The sequence below is a fragment of the Acyrthosiphon pisum genome, chromosome X (genome assembly GCF_005508785.2).
Source record: "Acyrthosiphon pisum isolate AL4f chromosome X, pea_aphid_22Mar2018_4r6ur, whole genome shotgun sequence".
Classification (NCBI taxonomy): domain Eukaryota; kingdom Metazoa; phylum Arthropoda; class Insecta; order Hemiptera; family Aphididae; genus Acyrthosiphon; species Acyrthosiphon pisum.
The window spans coordinates 6,056,278-6,073,366 of NC_042493.1; the positions used below are offsets into that span (position 1 = coordinate 6,056,278).

The 17,089-nt window shown below is 35.4% G+C and overlaps 1 protein-coding gene across 6 annotated transcripts in view; it reads left to right on the forward strand.

The window, feature by feature from the left end:
• The first annotated feature begins 65 nt into the window (after window positions 1-65).
• LOC100158731 (hepatocyte nuclear factor 6-like) overlaps window positions 66-17,089 on the forward strand; it is a 35,764-nt gene continuing 18,740 nt past the window's right edge. Inside the window, exons 1-2 of one of the 6 annotated variants that reach the window (XM_008184550.3) lie at window positions 66-3,446; window positions 8,393-8,428. In XM_008184550.3, the coding sequence (XP_008182772.1) occupies window positions 1,457-3,446; window positions 8,393-8,428 (2,026 nt within the window). In that variant the 5' untranslated portion in view covers window positions 66-1,456. The remainder of the gene's footprint in view (window positions 3,447-8,392; window positions 8,429-17,089) is intronic. The other 5 variants (XM_003244269.4, XM_008184551.3, XM_029485879.1 and 2 more) reach the window with 5 other exon arrangements.

A 17,089-nucleotide genomic window follows, 5' to 3' on the forward strand; every position in this document is an offset into this window, starting at 1 on the left:
CCCACGATCCAAGGCGACTATCCGCCGACTCAGTTTTTCGTCGGCGCTCAATTACCCACCGAAACGGATCAATATATTGTTCGGCGTGTAGTGCCGCGTAACTCCGGCCCAAGCCGCCCGGCGCGCTTCGCCGCAAGAGCGAACTGTTTAGGGGACGTGGCGTCGGCGGTGGGAGGGTGGCAAAACGGTATGGGGAAAAGAAAAAAGCCCCCGGAAAATAGTAGAGGAAAAAATAATAATAATAATAACGCAACGTATAATATTATAATAATATAATACGAAACGCGACGTTGTCCGCGCGTCGCCTCCGCCGCATGCACACCACGCAGTTGTATACTCGCGCGTAAAATCCTTAACAAACGCGAATAAAATACGATAACGCGTCTAAATCCAAAATACGATATTACGCTTCAATAGCGATCCATCGGCCGATCGAAGCGGTCGGTGAGCGTACACGTCCACTGCTGCTTCTGAGTGTGTCACGGTCGAACCGCGCTCGATACCACGATACGACCGATCCGTGGACACGACATCTCATCGTACGCGTTTCGTGTCGATTATAAAATAAACTATATCGTTGGTGCAGGTTAACGTCGTAGTTGATTTTTCCGCGGTTTTCACATTAATACCTATACACGACATTAACGACACAGTATAATATTTCGTGTCGAACGCCGTTTGTTGTTGTTGTCGTTGTCATCGTCGTCGCGCGTGTTTCCTATACGCTCGCGTTACGGGCACGGTGACTCGAACGCGAGAGCGGAAAATCGGCGGTGTGTGGAGGAGGTAAACGCGGGGTGGCGAGACATGCACCCGTCGCCGCCGACGGCGGGCAGTTGCGGCGCCCGTCCCGAGCCGTCAATACCGCTGCGGAATCGTTAATTGTTATCGGATCCAGTCGGAATCGTGTTTTCGCGTCCATCGATCGGTCTTAATGAATTTCGCCAATGGATTTCCAGTAGCAGCGGTACGCGGCAGTGGTCGCCGCCGATTTCGCGCGCAACCCATAGGACACCGGTAAGGCGCGCGCGCACGCCGACAACGCCGCCACCGTCGACGACGACGACGCTCATCTGCCGCGCGCGGAACCATCGTCACACGCCGCGTAGGAGGCAGCGCGCGCGAAATGTTTTCGGACGCCGCACCAGTGTTGTTGTCGTTCCTCCGGCACCGGTGGACCGCCGAATAGTGCGTGTGCGCCCGCACTTACCGACACAACCGGTCGACCACCGACGGCTGTCAATTGTTATTTTTTTTTTTTTGGCGGTCACACTCTCGTGGTGTACAACACGTGGTGAGAGCACACTACACTTACACTACACACACACACACACACACACACACACACATACATAGGACAAAGGGTAGGGACAGTGTAGTGTGCGCGCGCGCGCGACGACAACAGTGCGAGACACGCGGAGCCGGCACACGAGTAAGAGCGGACGTTCTTCGCCGGATGGAAAACGTTCACAACATGGCGCCAGAGTCGCCGCTCAACGAAGTCGTGGTCGAGACAATCGATTCGCCGCAAGACGTGCGGGCGCACGTCGACGCCGGTCGGCCGTCCGCGTGCCCCGTCGCCGAGCCGCCACCGACACGCGAACTGTGCATCACGCGAGTGCCGCGGTCGCAGCCCGCCAGCAGGATCGTTTGCCATGCACGTTGTTCGCGGCCCGTCCAGCACGACGACGACTCGGAAGACGACCTGGACGACGACGACTTGGATGACGAAAACGACGACGACCACAACGACCATAACAACCACCACCAGCAGCACCATCAGAACAATCGCGGCCATCAACACCAGCAGCAGCAGCAGCAGCAACACCACCAGAACCAGCACCACCAAGCCCACCATCACCAACACCTACACCAAAACCAACACCATCCGCACCTCCAGCAGCAGCAGCAACAGCAGCAACAGCAACACCATCTCCAAAACTCAGACCGATCGCCGGTCGAGAGTAACGGTGGTGGTAGCCGCCGCGGCGTAGGTGGTACGGTCGTGGTCAGAGGTGGCTGCGGCGGTGGTGGTGGAGGTGGTGGTGGAAGCGGTGGCGTCATCGTCGAAGACTCCAAACCACCTGAGAGCACCATCACTGTGATCGTACACCACCCGGACGACGACCGGGCGAATCGATCATCCAGACTCAACCCCAACCCCAGGCATTCTGTCAGTGTGGCAGGCATGATCGAGTCGCAAGACTACCACCGAGGAGCAGGCTCCGGGGCCGGCAACAACAGCGTGCTTCAGCTGCATCACCAGCAGCAGCAGCAACAGCAGCAGCAACAGCAACAACCCGAGCCCACTTACCAGACTCTCACATCGGTCAACGGTAGGATGTCCCCGCCCGGTTACAGCCCCAACTCGTCGTACGCCACGCTCACGCCTCTCCAACCGCTGCCACCCATATCGACCATGTCCGACAAGTTCGTGTACGGTCACTCCAACAACGTGTCCGGATCGTTCACGGTCATGCAGAACAACATCGGAGGCCTAGGCATGGTGGTCAACAGCCCGTACACGTACGACAAGATGGGTATGCACTCGCCAAACCACTATTCGCCCACACACATGCACCACATGCCACCGCAACAGGGCTCGCCGATATCGCCACAAAGCGCGTCGTACAGTCAAAACGGAGGCGGTGGTGGAGGTGGCCTCAACTCTCCGCAGAAGAGCATGTCCTCGCCGAACAGCTGCTATGACTCGCCGTACACGCAGATAGGGCCCGGCGGCCGGTCGGGAGCGTCCAACGCCATGCACAGCCCCGACCTCAGCCAAAACTCGGGTTCGCTGCACTCGCCACCGATGTCCAGCTACGGTGGAACCACCACACTGTCCAACGTCAACGGGCTAACCACCATCACGCCTCACCCTGGCCGGGGCGGCGGTGGCGTCGTGGTATCTCCCAGGCACTCGCCGTCTCTGGTCATACATCCCATCATACAGCCCCAGGAGGTCGTGGTCACCACGTCCTCACCCTCGCCGCCCGACCACTCGCAAAGGATGCAGATGATGCACCAGCAACAGCAGCAACAGCAGCAGCAACAACAGCAGCAGCAACAGCAACAGCAGCAACAACTGCAACAGCAGCAGACCACGCTGATCAAGACGCAATCGATCACGACCACGACCACGGTGCTGGTTCAGAACGCGTCGTCGGCGTCCGGGTCGAACGGCAGCGGTTCCGACATGGAGGAGATCAACACCAAAGAACTGGCACAGCGGATCAGCGCCGAACTGAAACGGTACAGTATACCGCAGGCGATATTCGCGCAACGCGTGCTGTGCCGGTCGCAGGGCACGCTGTCCGACCTGCTCCGGAACCCCAAGCCTTGGTCCAAGCTGAAATCCGGCCGGGAGACGTTCCGCCGTATGTGGAAGTGGCTCCAGGAACCCGAGTTCCAGAGGATGTCTGCCCTCCGCTTGGCAGGTATGCACGGTACACACGATACAATATTATATAATACCTTATTATTTATATTTTAATATAATTTACGCGAATCAAATAAGCACAATTATTATTATTTTTGACATTGTTATTATGTATATAATACGCACGCCGCTGCCACTGCGCACCACACGCACACAACACGTGGTTATCGATTTATTATTATTCTTCTGCCGCCACGCACGTGTGTGTGTGTTTGTGTATGCGTGTGTGTGTGGCGTTTGAAAATGCTTTTTTTCACGCATATTGCCATTTTTTTTCATTAATTTCGGCCCAATTCCGCCCATTCGACGATTCGAAATATAATCATATCATTATACCTATCACACACTACAGCGAAACTTCCATATTATTAAGTCTCATGGGCAACAAAAAACAATTAGTATTATAGAGAAATTCATTAAATATAATTAAATAAATTTGGTTTTAATTTGGTTTGGTTCCCAAAAATATTTCGCTTATCAGAAAATGTTTCGTTAAATAGAAGTTTGTTATAATATTGTAATGGAAGTTTCAGTACGTCGTTTGATATTTCTATAACGATATGACAACAATAACAATATTTTATATTGTTATGACGGGTTCCATTACCTAATCGCATAATATAATATTATCTAACCACTATCGCTTTACTCGCCAAATAAGTACGCTCTCTGTACCTCCCCCCCCCCCAATACCCCTCACCACCCCTCGAAAATTCATCATCTGCACTGAAGCCGTCACCAACATCTGGTAGTGCACGAGAGTGCTTGATGATTGCTTTTCGCGCCACCCCGAGGACCGCGAACACCAGCTGCTGCTTAGCCCAACATCGGACATGACGTTATAAGAACTTTCCAGCAACCATTTAACCCGTTTCGGTGGCGATATTCACCGCTCCAGTCATCCGGGCCGGTTGAACACCGGGTCAAGGTTCAAATTTTGCCACCACTTCTCCAGTGGCGTGACGGCTTACTGCGTGAATTACGTGTGGGCCAGGCTATAATATAGTGTACGCTCGTAATATTTCGTTTCCTCTCACGGGTATACTGACAATATAATACCGGAATTTCTAATACCTAGAAAGTCTATAACGAGTGTATCACTTTTTAATTTTTAATTTAGACGTAATTTATATTATAAAGGATTCGAAAAACGCGAGCACATAAAGGATGGATGATAATTATAATAAAAATAACAATAACATTAATATTAATAATACGTATTATATTATAAAAATTAATTTCATCCCGTAATAATGCCGAGTCTTACATTCCGGAGATTCTCCAAATCGCCTCACATCGCTGACCATATTATATTATTTTCTCCACACGACAACATACATTACTGTATGTTATGCGAATTGAATTGCGCCCGTAATTATATTACCGTGTACCCTTTCCCTATACATAGTGGGTTTGAATGTGTTCACTACGGACTGCTTCATGTATGCATATTTTTTTTAAGCTGACTACTCTAATTTTTTTTCATGTTTTAATTTCATCGTGAGGACTATTAAATTATTTTCGCGTGGGGCTTGAGCCTCAAAAACTACCCTCTCTGTTTTCCCCTTATACGCTCGTCCCCAACGCAGATCCATCTGGCTATATCCGCATGACCATATGGCATATCAAAGTGTGTATGGTTGCGTTCGGAAAACGCATATAATATTTCGGGGCAGGACCGTCGACTACGAAACCCGAAAACAAAACGCGTGGCGTATAGGTACCTATAATAGGCAGTTATTACATCGACGATAATGCCGCCGCCGACGACGTCCGGAACTCTCACGGGTGACACTAAATACACATCGACACGATGTACAGACGTGTAACAATACGTGACCGGAAGATATTTAAACACAACAATAATAATATCATCGTCGCGGTTCCCGTATATCCGTTACACGCCGGGGCGCCTCTCGCTCCATCACACTCCCTCTCCTACCCGCACTCTCACCCGCACACCCGCTCTCTCGCTCAAACTATTATATACACACCTATAACATAGGCACACACCACTATAATATTGTGCTTGCTCGCATTTCGTACCCTAAGACAGGTGCGCTCTGAAGGATATTAATATATTATAATTCCACCGTGCGCCAAGCATTGTGCTGTACGCCCGCGTCATCGTCATAATGACAACAATAACAGTAATAATAATAATAATAATAATACATTGGAACCTCGCGGTGTCTCGACGTTTCTGTACATCAAAATATTATATTGAAGTCACGATCGCATATTTTCAATTACCTCGGTAACTCGAAGTTTCGATGTGTCAAATTATTTTGTTGGTTATTTCGATACTTCGACATACCGAGGTTCCGCTGTAATAATACAGTAGCTGGTATTGTTTAGAGACGGGTCACATTTCACTATGAACTATTGAGGTATCATCGGCGAAACGTCGTTATAAAGTCATATCGCTATTATCGGGGACGACCGTCGTCGTCGTCTGGTTTTCGGGTTTTTGGGGATTTCGAATATTATGTGTATTATTTACGTGCCTTAACGATCGCGTAGAGACTGTGTGTATTTTTATTTTGTCGTATTATGCACGTTGTAGTATAATGTGAAACATTCGGACCGTAATGAATATTAAATTAATCATAATGAATAACGCGTTTAACGCATTATAAATACTTTACAGTAATTCCCGATCAGATTTCATAAGAAATTTAAATTTTATGACCAATGTTTTTATTATGTATATTTTTTTCCCCTCGGTAAGAATAAAAACTAATTTTAAAAGGTCAAATACTATAAATATATTTTATGAGATTTAATTTACAAACACAAAATACAGAAAACTATTAGTAAACTAACCTCTATGTACCTCCTTATTCCTTATATTATAAATTATATTATTTTAGATTCGTTTCACCGAACGATGAAATAACTCTTGTCCGTTGCATTATTATTGTTTTATTTCTTCGAAAAGATAATGGACACCACTGAACAGATTCGTGTAGGTGCCCATGAGTTCTCTATTTACAATAATATTATAATTATTATATAAATTCGTATTAATACTGTAATTTACATTTTAATTGTTTTAAAATTTTAGACCAATAAAACAAAGATGACTAAAAAACATACAATTTAGGTAACAGTAATTAATACAATTGTATGTTAGTTAAGAATTTACTAATGTAATATTGACTATACAAATCTAACTTCATAATATGGTTTACATAAGATAAAAATGGTCATCGGATTATTATTTATTATAGACCATACGCAATGAAATATGTTCCACCCTTAAAAATGCGTTTATCACTTTGGTATAAAATATCCGTTGATATCGTCTCATTTGATATTTAGGGATATATTTGTATATTTCATTGATAATAATTAGTTATAACTATAATGACAGTAGAAATTATTCGCATGCATAAAACTGATGAATTTATTTATCTTACAGTAAAAGTGTTAAATGCTTGTATTATATTATGTTTATTATGGTTCATTTACCTATATACGATATACCTATACACAATATAATAATTTAAAAGGCACCAATTGAATATAAACTTGCTCGGGTTATGGAAATTGAATCATAGTCCGATCCGATGATTAATTTAAACCATTATTATTTTTATTATTATTATTGTTATTGTTTGATATTACTATTAGTATTTTTATTATTAGCAATATGTATTTTAATTTCAGATTTGTAAAACAATTTTTCTCCTTAAAGCCTATCACACTTTTTGATTTAACATTGTTATATAAGGGCATTCTGTATATTATGTATTCTCTAGTACCTAAACATATAACTATGTCCAAGGCATATACGAAATCCACTTGTATTGTTTATAAATATTTTAAGAAATAATTGACAGTTCCATTTTTTTATACTCAAAAATAAGAAGAATAAGAAAACGGGACTATAATATGTTGTCTTGAGGAAAAATTGACAACTACGAGTGTAATATAGTGACATCAACTATCACGATTGTTTCATTTTCTTATAAATTTAATTAAATATTTCGTCCACTAAACAGTCAATATTTACCCAACCATAAAGGCGTACGCTGTCATATATTATATTATTTGTTTTTATAATTTTAAACTAGAAAAAAATAACTATTAAAATGACACTATATTATTATTATAATATCACATACTTGCATTTCGATGCGAATTCATATAGTTTTTTTTTTTTTATTTTTAAATGAAATCAACAATCTATACCACTTGGCACAATAAGAAGATGTGAAACAGATTTTATAAAAATTATTAAAAAAAAATACATCGTATCCTTAATAACATTTATACATACATAGCGTGATGATCTTGAGAAAAGCAGACACCCATTAGTAACACTTTCATAAATTCATATAGTTAATAAGAAGTTTAAAAAACTTACGTAATTATATATTTTTTTACATCGTACCTATTATCCTAATTAGGTATTATCAATAAATTAAACTATGAATAAATAGGCATATATTGAATATTATTTAAATGGGCTTAATACCTATCTTGTTATTTTAAATTACCATTCAGTTTTTTTTGTACCAGCTACTCAAGATTTTATGAGGTTAAAATCTATAAACGAAGTATCATAACTTAATTTAATTGATATAAAATAATAATATTTTTCAATAACTATATGACCAAAAGAACAAAAGTAAAACGTGTTTTTTTTTACTCTGTTCAGAAAAAGTATAAATTACCTTTAATTCTCAAAATTCTAATCTATAACCTATTTTTATTCAATTCTATTTTGCTTTATCTGTTTTGGCTTTCTTATTTCATATTAATTGTACTATAATATTTATTGTTTTTATTCGCTTTTAAAACTATGTTTTTTACAGATAAATCGCTTGGTTTTTAATATCTTATTCACACTATCGCTTAAATATTATTATATAAATATTATAATATTATGTATTTACATGATTTGTTTAAATGAAAAGAAAATAGCTTATAGTTTTAAACTTTCAGATGATTCTTCGTCTAACCTTGGTCAAGACTTAGAAGGTAAGTTACGTTTTGCTTTAATATTATTAGTTGTTAGTTGTTACATGCCTACGGCTTAATAAAAATCAATGAATGTAGAAAATTATAAATAATTAGAATTCAAAAATCGTACATTACACATTTGGTACATAATATTATTAAGACCAATAAAAAATATTCTAAAATGATTCAATTTATTTGATATGAATTTTACTCAGTTTTGTTGAACACAAATAATAATTATCAAGTATCTATCTAATTAAAATAGTTTTCAATACAATTTCTAATTATATCAGACTGAAAGTTATTTAATTAGGGCGCGTATACAGGTTTGACTCGTGTTTATAATACTCAATACGTTCAATTATTTCATAACTCTCGAAGGTTTTCAACAGTAATCATCTTCATTATGCCTACATAAAACACATATAATAGATATATAAATAAATATTGTATACAGGCTCTTCCAAATTTTGTGTGACAAAAATTATGAGGATCGTGATGGAAGAACCAATATAATACCAACCATTTTTGTCACACCAAATTTGGAAGGCATGTAAAATAGGGCCATAAGGATCTCCTCTTTGTACATATTTTTGGATGTATTATTATTTTAGGTGTTATGCTCATATAATATTACATAAAAGCGTGTTTGAATAATTGAAATCCGTGCTCCAACCATGCTGCAGCCTGCAGGACACTAATTATTATTTACACTCAATTCTTAGAATAATATGGAGTTAAGCTATATGTAGACATTTTGAGAATTATAGTAAATCAATTTAATTAAGTTAATTAATATTATTATGTTCTTAAATCGCGCAAAAGCGTAGGCGCTCGTTGGTAGAAAAAAAAAGTATACTGTTTAGAGTTGTACACTATACCTATTATACCTACAGTTAATATTCAGTTCAACTTCACCACGATAACGCTAATGTCCGGATCGTTTTGCATAAAAATTATTAAAAAATGAGAAGAATAAAAATATATACATTAGAAACGCGGTGAAACCTAAACATTATTGCGAGGAGAAAAACGCACGGGGACAGTGACCTGCGTCTGTATTATCAAAGTCGCCGTTGGCAACACCACAAACGCTCGAACATCAAGAACATCACCCCCATGTTATATGAAAAGGGACTGTTAAAATGACGTCATCGCTTTTTAGAAGGGAGTGAAGTGAATGATGACACCAAATGACAAAATACGTATAGGGGAATACATATACTTCACGGAACGTAAAGTTATCGAAAAGGTTTTTTTTTATTCATTTTGAAAACTCTAACAACGTTAATTATACTCATGATTTGAATGAATACAATATTCAATTCAAAAGAAGAGAAAAACACACAAAAACATTGACATGGAGTTTATCAATTTATTTTTTATTACCTATAAAAAGTGAAACTTCTTAATGTCACAATATTATAATGGCATGACGTTTCTGAATATGTGTAGGTACTATGTTGAATTTATTCGAAGACATAGAACGTCAACTGAAAGTCTGACATTTGTGTACTTACCGTGGTTTCTTTGTCATAAAACATTTTTTTTTTCAATTCCAATTTATTTTCTTTCGTATTTTGATACATAATTATTCCCCATAATTCAAAAGAACAATTTAGTGCATTAAACCAAAATAATATAATGTAAAAGTTATAAATCAATAAGTAAGATAATACGACGTTAATCTAAAATCCAAAATGTTGTGTAGGTAACTTCTGTACAATGTCTCAATTTACTATAATATGCTTTTAGTAGTAATCTGATGCTGTAGGTACTCTATATAACATAATCAAAGACTATTTGTTGGTCAAATTTAGAAATCATTCAATACCTATAGGTAAACATAATATCATAATACACACAATTAGTCACAAATAATTCAATCGGCTTACATTTTGATTGCTTAGATAATTTAAAAAGTACGAAAATCTGTTTCTTAATGATTACTAGGATTATGTTTTAATCAGATTCTTATAGGTTTAAAATATGATTGAGTACGTACCTATTAATTCCGTGTTCCATGATAGGTATTACGTTAATACGTTAACAATATCATCGTAAATACCAGTTAATAAGTATATAATTACCTAATGCTATTTTATAATTCTTCATATTATAGATTATGTTTTGTATACATTTTATGAACTTTCAATAAGCCGAGTGCAGCAGTGATGTGTTCGCCAATAAGAAATTATAATGATATATTTAGGACATAGTTATTTTTCAATTTATTATGCTGCCTATTTCAAGTTTATTTCATTACCTATCCATTACCTATATTATTTATTTTATGGAAATTCCTAATAAAAAAAATAATAGTAACTGCTAATAAAATATAGCCGTGATTTAAAACATACATATAGTTTTACATCTAATCATTTAGTTAACAAGATAATTGTTTTTAATACTATTTCAATATTGTGGTTTTGACAATGCTATTATTGAAATACTTTTTTTTAACAAAATCATAATATCATTTTAGTTTTAAATTAAATAAGTTTTCTAATTAATAATTATGGAAATGATTTCTATAATTAGTGAATCACGTGGTATACATGTCTAAATTATTGACTTTCAAAGTTTGCATTTGTTTTGGATGATAAAGCATAACCATACTGTTTGGCGTAGAGATTATAATAATATGGAAACCTCTCATTCTGTAATTATTATTCATTTGAATGGAATGAAGTTTTCAACGTCATTTCATTACAAACAAATTGCTATTGCGTGAAATAATAACTTTTCGACTCTTGTTTAAATTAGGGTTCCGTGTAAATACTATTTGCATAGCTTTTCCAGATTAAAATATATAATATTTTATTCATTTTAACTTGGTCACAAACGGGTAGGTACTAAAGAATTCAAAAATCTCCAACAAATATCGATTTTAATAAAACGTTTACACGTCTAGTTGTAAGTTATAAATAAGTTTAAATTTTAAATTTTGGAAACTTTTTTGAGAAGTCAATTTTTAAAAGACATTCTGTTATTGATTTATTTATGATAAATTAAATATTAAAATAAATTGTTTTGGGCAGTAGATAGGTAATTTGCAAGGCATGGCATTAACTAGTTAATTTTGGCTTTTCATTAACTTAACTACTAAATTTCTTTTTTAATTAACGTGAAATTAACGAGTTAATTTTTCATTTCAAGAAGTAAGTTAAGTTAATTTATTTTGTTTTAATTTTATCATATTTCACTACTTCAGTTTATTTCGTTTTCATGTCAAAAAATATTTACCGTGAATTGTTTAAAGTAAAAAATGTATATAATTCGAATTTAACTAATATGGAAACACTGTATAAAATATAAACACTATAGTCTATAATTTAGTTTTGGGTTTGAAAAAATTAAGTATGTTAGCGTTGTATAAACAAATTAACTTTTTTTTAACTGAATAAAAAGTTAACAAAAAGTGTGTATTAACTTTTAACTTAACTGAGTTAACCTATAGTTAAATTAACTTTTAACTTTTAACTTTTTGTTATTGGTGCATATTAATTTAACTTAACTGAGTTAAAAAAAATCATTAACTTGCCCAGCCTTGGTAATTTGTCCTAGTAAACCGAATTACAAGACAACTTCAACACAATCCGCTGGCTGTTTCTTCTACATTACCTAATATACATTTTCTTGAAATTTAAGGTGGAAATGTCTCTGTACCTGACAGCATAGAATTATCTGTCATAAACATATTAATCCATATTTATTGTACAATGTATAAAGTTATGAGTGTTTCAATTGTTGTATAACTTATGTACGTCCTAAAACTCATTTATTTCATTTTCTTTTTCATTTTATCTTCAAAAAAATGTTTTGAAAATAATAAGTTTTATAATATTTGTTAAAGGTACAATTTTTTTCAATTTTTCAGCATCCTAAACACTATTACATAATTTATTACGAATTTAGTTGTCTAACATAATATGTAACTAAAGTGTTTCCAACCATCTCAGCGTAATAAATTTAATTCCTTAATTTCATTTTAATGAGGGAAAATGAAATAAATGTAATTATTGCTTAGAATATTTAGTACAGTTTTTAAATTAAATATATATTATAATGAATAGCAAATAAATATAAAAAGATAAAATATAAAAAAATTGTAAGTACAAAGTTAGTTTCTACAAATTGTTATTCGATGCTCTAATTTCAATATAAGGTCATTTTACGACCCTTTATATTTTCGATGTTGACAAAATTAAGTTATAAATTCATGAACTAATTTATTTACCATACCTTTTACCTTTTCAAATTCTAATTAGGTCACTTATGTTATAAATTGCATATGAGAAGAATACGTATAGAAGTATAAAGAAAATATTGAAAGTGAAATAGAAATATTTAGATTTCTAATATCCTATATCAATTCAAGTAGAATATTAAGTTTAAATATTCAAATGTTTTAATAAATACTTACAATAATCATCCATAGGGTTACTTCACACAATTTGTAAAAATGAGAAAAAAAATGTATAGATCTGTTTTCAAATTTAATTGGATTACGGCAAGTTAAATTATGTTTTAAATCGGCCAGACATTTTTTTTTTTTTTGCAAGTCTGTTCGCATAATAATGTTGATCTTGTAGAAAATTCTTTAAATCCACTTTATACATTACATAAAAGTATAAAACTAATAGAGCGTCATATAAAAGTGCAGCATTAACTCGCACAAAATACGTTTGCTTAAGGCTAACACAACGGTAACGACCGACTACATATATTATATGTTTGCACAGGGAAACTTTACTGTACACAATATACGTTGCATTACCACATCTTAAGAAATCGTCTTACATAGTTGTGTTATTTATGTTTATATTAACATAAAATATGCTCATTGTGGCAAAATTTACTTTTCGTAAGATCAACTCACGACATGGGACCCTATTGTCAATATTGAGTTGATATAAATATTGAATGATGATGAGCTGAGTATATTATTATCATCTGTGGTATAACGCGTATAACGTGGTTGTTCTTCGATGTTTAAATCAGCTACAATACGCACATGCATTCAAAATATAAACATTATTCGAAATTTGGGTGTGGTGATTCTAGCGCGGTGGACAGGGTGGGTTAAAATTTCTGTTACCCCTAATTGAAAAATTAAATATTGTATCTACTGGTAATATTATCAAGTGTTTGTGCCTTATTGGTTTGTTTTACTAAAAAAACATGGGTGGGGGGAGGATTTTATTCGCAGTTTAAACCTAAATATAAATGTGCACAGTAGAAACTCCTCTATAATAATAGTACGTCGTGCTACATTCGTATCGGAATAAAAAAAAAAATTATAATTAATGTTGTTATTGTCGTCGTCCCTACACAATTCGTAACCGATCGATATATCGACACGCTGATATTGACCCAGACACCAATAATTGCGAGGCCGCGTGGATGACAACAAATCGATAACTCGGTATAAGACCTCTGTGACCGTATGCAGTCAAAAACACTGGACAACGCTCTCGGTGAGGTCTACAACAGTTTCACGCGATTCGCGGATTACTGCGTCTCTCACGCGGTTTGTACGTCCGGAAGTGATGTAATATATATTCATATAATATTATTATTATTATTATTATACTCACGGCGGCTATGCTACGCCTGAACGTTGTGTTTTATAAAGCACATACACGTATTGAATTTCATATTTATTGAAACGAAAAAAAAAACATTTTTAATGAGATATTAACCCTCCTCGATCGGTGGGTGACAGCGGGTGACGGGGAAACAGTGGCGTGGGTGCGAGGATGCGGAACGGTAGAAATTTATATAATGCCCCCTCTAGAATTCTATCCCGAAAAAGTCATTATACGTATATCAGATCATTAATATTATTATATGACTCAGTATAATTTAAATATCAGTAAACGCATATTATCATACCTAAGTAAAGGATAACGAAAAAACTGTAATAATCTATATAATATATTTTGTAAACAACAAAATAAAACTTGACATTTTAGTCTTAAATGACTTTTATTCATTGAATGTTGGGTAAACATTAAAAACAAAAATGTTGGGTAATAATTTAATTTATTCTATAATCAACAATAAAAGGCGCTGACTTTTGCCACTTGGAATGCAAACGGCCACGTAAATTTCGTACTCGCTACTTTAAAAAAAAAATAAAAACCGGGTCTTCTTTGTTTTCCGAGTAAATTATGTTACATATTAATATTTTCTTGGATTATCCCCCCCCCCCCCGCCAAATTAACAAACTCGGATCCACGCCTCAGCGGATAACTGTACCTTCAGTAATCAGTTTGTGTATTAATAAATTACGAATATAATAGTATATAGAATAATTCAGTATTTCCCAACTTATGGGTCACGAACCAATATTAGTTCGCAAAATATTTATTATTTATGATGGGTCGCTATCGTAAACTAATAATAATACAAAACAAAAAAATTTATTTGAATTTCAAAATAATCTATTTACCTATTCAACAGAATTAGGTATTCACATTCTTCAATATTGCATTATAGGTATTAAAATGAAATGAAAAAATTGTTAATAACAAAAATTATTATTAAAGTAACTATATTATGGCATAGGTACATAATTTTTTTGATTTTTACCCAGAGAAAGTAAATTTGTGGGTCACCATACCAAAAAGGTTGGAAAACACTGGTATATACTGCACAGCTGTATACAGAGTGGTTAACCACAAGTGTGCTCACCAGAATATTGTGTTTAATAATTAATTTAAAATTAAAATACTGCCATTTAGAATTTTTAAGTTTAGTATAATTTAGGGTTTATGTCTCAACTATATTTTCAATTATTTGGATTTTTAATCGAAATTTGAACCAGATAATATTTCTGAGTTAATAAATGTATATTATACTAAGGACAATAATCTTGAAAATGGTTTTACAAAAATAATATTATAATATCTAGTATATTTTATCATACTAAATGACTTGGAAAATATTTGTAAACTATAAGATGCTGAATATAATATTTATATTTATATGAATACTAAAATATTTTTCAAATGATCAAAGCCCCCAAATCTTGAAAGTTAAATAACTCAACAACTACTCGTTCGTACAACGATTTAGATAAATCAATGTTTTCAAAACAGTCATCTTTCCAATTTAAGGAAAAAACTGCAATTATAATTTTTTTTAAAGAAGTTGTTATACTGTACACTCTTTAAATTGTACAATAAATAAATATTTGAAAATAATATTATGGACTTGAAGTATGGGTATCTAAAAGTTCTAGAAATCAGAATTCGAAAAAAATCATCGTTTAAGGAATAATGCTGAGGTAAGCACATACTTGGTTAATCACTTTGTATATACTATGGTAGTAGCTGGTATCGCACACCTATCTTGCTAGCGTAAAATGCCCACGTGATGAATATTAATTATACTATGCGTCTAAAACAATTAGCCAACTAATAATTCAGGATTCTCGGTCAATAAAACAGCTAAGCGTCGCAACGATTATAATAATATTACGAGCGCGACTTATACGCAGGTGGGTACATGAACGTGAATTATAATATAGCAGCATAATATTAATAATAATTCTCGTAGCATTACACGATTAAACATTATTTTAATTTAGGTTCTAAAGTAATATTTATTTATTTATATTTTTTATGTGGCTTCCTCTACCCTCTACCCAAACGGAACCTTATCGTCGGGTTTCATGCGTTAAATCATACGCGTTTTAGAAGTTTTACGCTGCCGTATATTCTATATTTTATTATACTAAAAAATATTTCTACAAATTCTCAGGAACGGTTGTATACGGGTGGGATATCGTTGTCATCGTATAGATAAGGGTGATTTTAGATTAGTTAAAATTATAACATTTCTTAATTCGTATTGTGAAACTTTAAATATTAAGTAGGTAGGTACTATATTATGATATAGTTTTGTTTATAAAGTTAGTTTGAAATTTGTTTCAATCTTTTGTCTGGGTACATTTTATAATTTTATTAAGTATTACACTATTACATACAATTTACAATATGTACCAACGTTTTAATTTTACGTCAATAAAGCACGTTAAAAATATAGTAAATTTTTATTTGGTCGGGCGACGTTGTTGAACACGAGTAGCTTTTATTTTTTTTTGCTCCCCACATTTTTTTTCTCTAATTACATCACTAACAGAGTAATTCTGATTACCTACCTACTGTGTATTATTATTCTACTTGAGTTCCCATATGAGCATTTCACGATTTTCCTAGCAAGGTACCCACATTGTTCGTGGTAATGAAATTTCAAACAACGAAAACAACGACTAACCATTATATGGCTTATTCGAAAGAAACTTCAAAACGTACTGCAGTCGCTTATTTACCCTTCTATATGTATACATGTGAGTTTCTAGCATCGATAGGGCTTCTCGCGTATATGTTTGCGCCACACTTCCATTGTGGGTGAACGCGACTGATATACGAACTCAGAGTTAGGCACGTGTGAGACCCCTCGAATCACATAATTAATTCAAACCAATTATCAATTTGATTCAAAATTGATTCGTAGTAAAATATTATTATACGCATGCGCGGTCAGAGTGAGCCACAGTGATTTCTCGCTTTCCCGTTATGGAGTCAAAATACAAACATACGCCATGTGAGCCATTCCACATTTTTTGTTGCCGACTGAAATGGTTTTCTATTGGTTTAAAATCTATAT